The sequence below is a fragment of the Myotis brandtii genome, unplaced genomic scaffold, assembly GCF_000412655.1.
Source record: "Myotis brandtii unplaced genomic scaffold, ASM41265v1 scaffold601, whole genome shotgun sequence".
NCBI classification, from domain to species: domain Eukaryota; kingdom Metazoa; phylum Chordata; class Mammalia; order Chiroptera; family Vespertilionidae; genus Myotis; species Myotis brandtii.
Window position 1 is genome coordinate 1,890,225 of NW_005370276.1, and position 3,730 is coordinate 1,893,954.

Consider the following 3,730-nt stretch of genomic DNA (forward strand, 5'->3'; position numbering starts at 1 on the left):
GGCGGGGCGGGGGACCAGCCGGGTAGCAGGGTGCTGGTAGGCAGGCGGTGGGCTTCTCATCCTCTCCAGGATTTCTGGTATCTTAAAATAATGCTGAAGCAAACCTCTGGAGCATTTGTCTGTTTGCTTTTCCTGCACTACTTCCCTTGGCTAAATTGCTGGGCGTGGGAGTATTAAATGAAATGTGAGGTGGTGGAAGGCTTTCCTGGGGCTGTCTCGCGGGTGGACTGGAGGCGGGGAGGCTGGGGAAGAGGCTGGGGGGATGTCCATTGGGAGAGGACGAGGCCTGAGTGTGTTGGGGCTACAGGGACAGAGAGGAGGGACAAAGCAAAGGGAGTTGGGGGGGGCAGGAGGGACAGGGCTGGGGACCCATGGTGTCATCCTGAGATGAGGACCTGAGGGAGGAATGGGGTTGGGGGCTGTACCTCAAAGAACAAATCAGGGGGCAGGAGGGACCTGGTGCTCCACTGAGGGCCGTCCTGGGGGCGCTGCCTGCTGACCTCTGACCTCCCACCCCACCCCCAGCTGGAAGAGGAGCGCACCCGCCTGGCAGAGCAGCTTCGAGCAGAGGCAGAGCTGTGCTCTGAGGCCGAGGAGACCCGGGGGCGGCTGGCAGCCCGCAAGCAGGAGCTGGAGCTGGTGGTGTCGGAGCTGGAGGCCCGCGTGGGGGAGGAGGAGGAGTGCAGCCGCCAGCTGCAGCACGAGAAGAAGAGGCTGCAGCAGCACATACAGGTCTGGTCCCCACATCCCCATAAGCCCCCTCCCCCTCTTCCTCCCGTCTGTCCGCCCTGCCTCCCTTTGCTGCTGCAAACAGTGTCTCTTTTGGCCATACATTTGCAGAAAAAAACCTCAAAGTGGATCAAGCAGAAAGAACTCTTTTTTGGTTTAAATATTGGGAGACTCCAGAAGGGATAAGCTTCAGGCATGGCTGGATCCAGGTGCTGAAGTCAGCGCCTCAGTACTCGGCCTCTGTCCATCCGGTTCCATTGGCCTCCGTGCCACTGCATTCCCAGGCAGGCGCCCTCCCATGGTTGGCCTTCAAAGCCCAGCGCGTATTTTACACATAAGGCACATCTCAGTTCAGGTGCCACGCTTCCATGGGCGATACTTCATCTGCATTTACATCTCATCATTTGTTCAGGTGAAAAAGTCGATTTACATTCCCAAGTTGTTCCAAACATACTTAAAAGTTTTCCAGGGATTCACTGAGTGTCCGACTTTAAATTTAAAATAAACACAATGAAATAAAAAGGGAGATTCAGTTGCTCGTTCACACTGGCCACGCTAAGAGCTCAGGAGTGGGTTTGTTTTTAAAATATATTTTTATCGATATTTATTTTTTACTTTTATCGATTTTAGAGTGGAAGGGAGAGGGAGCATCATTGATTAGCTGCCTCCTGCATGCCCCCATGCCCCCCAATGGTTGGCCTTCAAAGCCCAGCGCGTATTTTACACATAAGGCACATCTCAGTTCAGGTGCCACGCTTCCATGGGCGATACTTCATCTGCATTTACATCTCATCATTTGTTCAGGTGAAAAAGTCGATTTACATTCCCAAGTTGTTCCAAACATACTTAAAAGTTTTCCAGGGATTCACTGAGTGTCCGACTTTAAATTTAAAATAAACACAATGAAATAAAAAGGGAGATTCAGTTGCTCGTTCACACTGGCCACGCTAAGAGCTCAGGAGTGGGTTTGTTTTTAAAATATATTTTTATCAATTTTTAATTTATTTTTTTATTTTTATCGATTTTGGAGTGGAAGGAAGAGGGAGCATCATTGATTGGCTGCCTCCTGCATGCCCCCATGCCCCCCACTGGGAACCAAGCCCACAGCCCGGGCATGGGGACCTCCTGGTCCTTGGTCGACGCTCAACCACTGAGCCACAAGGGCCGGGCAAACTGGAGTGTTTTGCTTTTTTTAAATATATTTTTATTGATTTCACAGAGGAAGGGAGAGGGAGGGATAGAAACATCAATGATGAGAGAGAATCATGGATCGGCTGCCTCCTGCACGCCCCCCACTGGGGAGTGAGCCTGCAACCCAGGCACGTGCCCTTGACCGGAACCGAACCCGGGACCCTTTAGTCCGCAGGCCGATGCTCCATCCACTGAGCCAAACCGGTCAGGGCAGGAGTGTTTGAATTGCCTCCTCCTTACCTGGTTGGTGAGGGTGGGATCCTGCCCTTTGGTTACGGATTTGACCTAACAGGCGAGGCAGACAGCAGGTTATTAGTCGAGAATACTCACAGCTGAGCGAGCGGAGACCACGCCACAGAGAGCCGCGTGGGGGCGCACTGGGGAGGATGAATGAGCCGTGGCCGTGGGAGGCAGGCTTTGTACCAACAAGAGGGCGAGGTGGCCCGGTTCCTGCAGGAAGCAGCGATTGGTTTGTTTGACTAATTCCAGCTGGCAGGCGCCTGAGAGCCAGTCCGCGGGGATCAGCAGGCCTGTGCCTGGCCCCTGTCTTATGGAGGGTTCCCTGCTAGGGGTGCTGATCCCAGGAGCAGAGCGGGCAGGCGGTTGGGCCACTGTAGGTCCCCCCAACTTTACCAGGTGTCAGGGCAGCTCATAATATTGCATCGTAGTTTCTGGTTTCACACCAAGGTCTCCACATGTGCCGGTCACCGCCGTAGGGGGCGGTGCCCATCGACACGATCTGTTTATTTATTATTTATTGATCAAGATCTTCACACACACAACAATGCAGTTTCCACAAGGACGAAGATGTGTTTTGTTTTGTTGATCCTCACCCGAGGGTAATTTTCTCATTGATTTTTAGAGAGAGCGGAAGGGAGGAGGAGAGACACAGAGAGAGAAGCATTTATGTGAGAGCGACACATCGATTGGTTGCCTCCAGCATGTGCCCCGACCTGGGATCTGGGGGATGAATCCACAACCCGGGTACCCACTCTTGGCTGGGAATCAAACCTGTGACCCTCTGGTACACGGGCTGATTATCTACCACTGAGCTACACTGGCCAGGGCCAATTTTTTTTTAATTCAATTGAAAAGTTTTTCTTTATTTAGCGACTTGTAATAAATGTTTACTCCTGGACCTTGAGAGAATTGTACAGATGTAAGGAACAGCCAGGGAAGGATAGGAAGTTTTTAGGTGAGAGACCAAGATTTAGAACAGAGACTTCTTTCTTCAGGGCTAAATATTTTTTTTTAGAGAGAGTAAAGGTGAGAGCGAGAGCGATAGAGGGATATCCATCAGTTGCCTTCTGTACCCACCTCCACCGGGAATCGAACCCACAACCTTTTGGTGCACGGGATGATGCTCCAACCAACTGAGCCACCCGGCCAGGGCCAGGACAAAGGCTTTTTATCTCTCCTCGGTGTCTAGAACAGTGCCTGGCACACACAAGGCACTCGGTAAATGCTTCTTGAGCTGATAAACGAAACAGACCGGGAAGGGTTTTATCCTAGCCTCGTGCGGAGTGTGGACCTGTCTGAGCCGCCAGCCCGGGGGTCCATGGACCATACCCTCCCCACCCTCCCCATCACACCAGCCCCCGGCCCCTGGGTCCTCACTGCCCTCCTCCCACCCCAGGAGCTGGAGACCCACCTGGAGGCCGAGGAGGGGGCCCGGCAGAAGCTGCAGCTGGAGAAGGTGACGACGGAGGCAAAGCTGAAGAAATTTGCGGAAGATCTGCTGCTCCTGGAGGACCAGAACACCAAGCTGAGCAAGGTCGGTGGCCCGGAGCCCCCACGGGGGCGGGTGGGG

At 53.4% G+C, this 3,730-nt stretch overlaps 1 protein-coding gene across 1 annotated transcript in view; it reads left to right on the forward strand.

Moving 5' to 3' along the window:
• Positions 1–3,730, forward strand: part of MYH14 (myosin, heavy chain 14, non-muscle) — an 85,685-nt gene that overhangs the window by 49,524 nt on the left and 32,431 nt on the right. The window contains exons 23-24 of the mRNA XM_014550447.1: positions 526–732; positions 3,557–3,694. Coding sequence (XP_014405933.1) covers positions 526–732; positions 3,557–3,694 — 345 coding nt within the window. The remainder of the gene's footprint in view (positions 1–525; positions 733–3,556; positions 3,695–3,730) is intronic.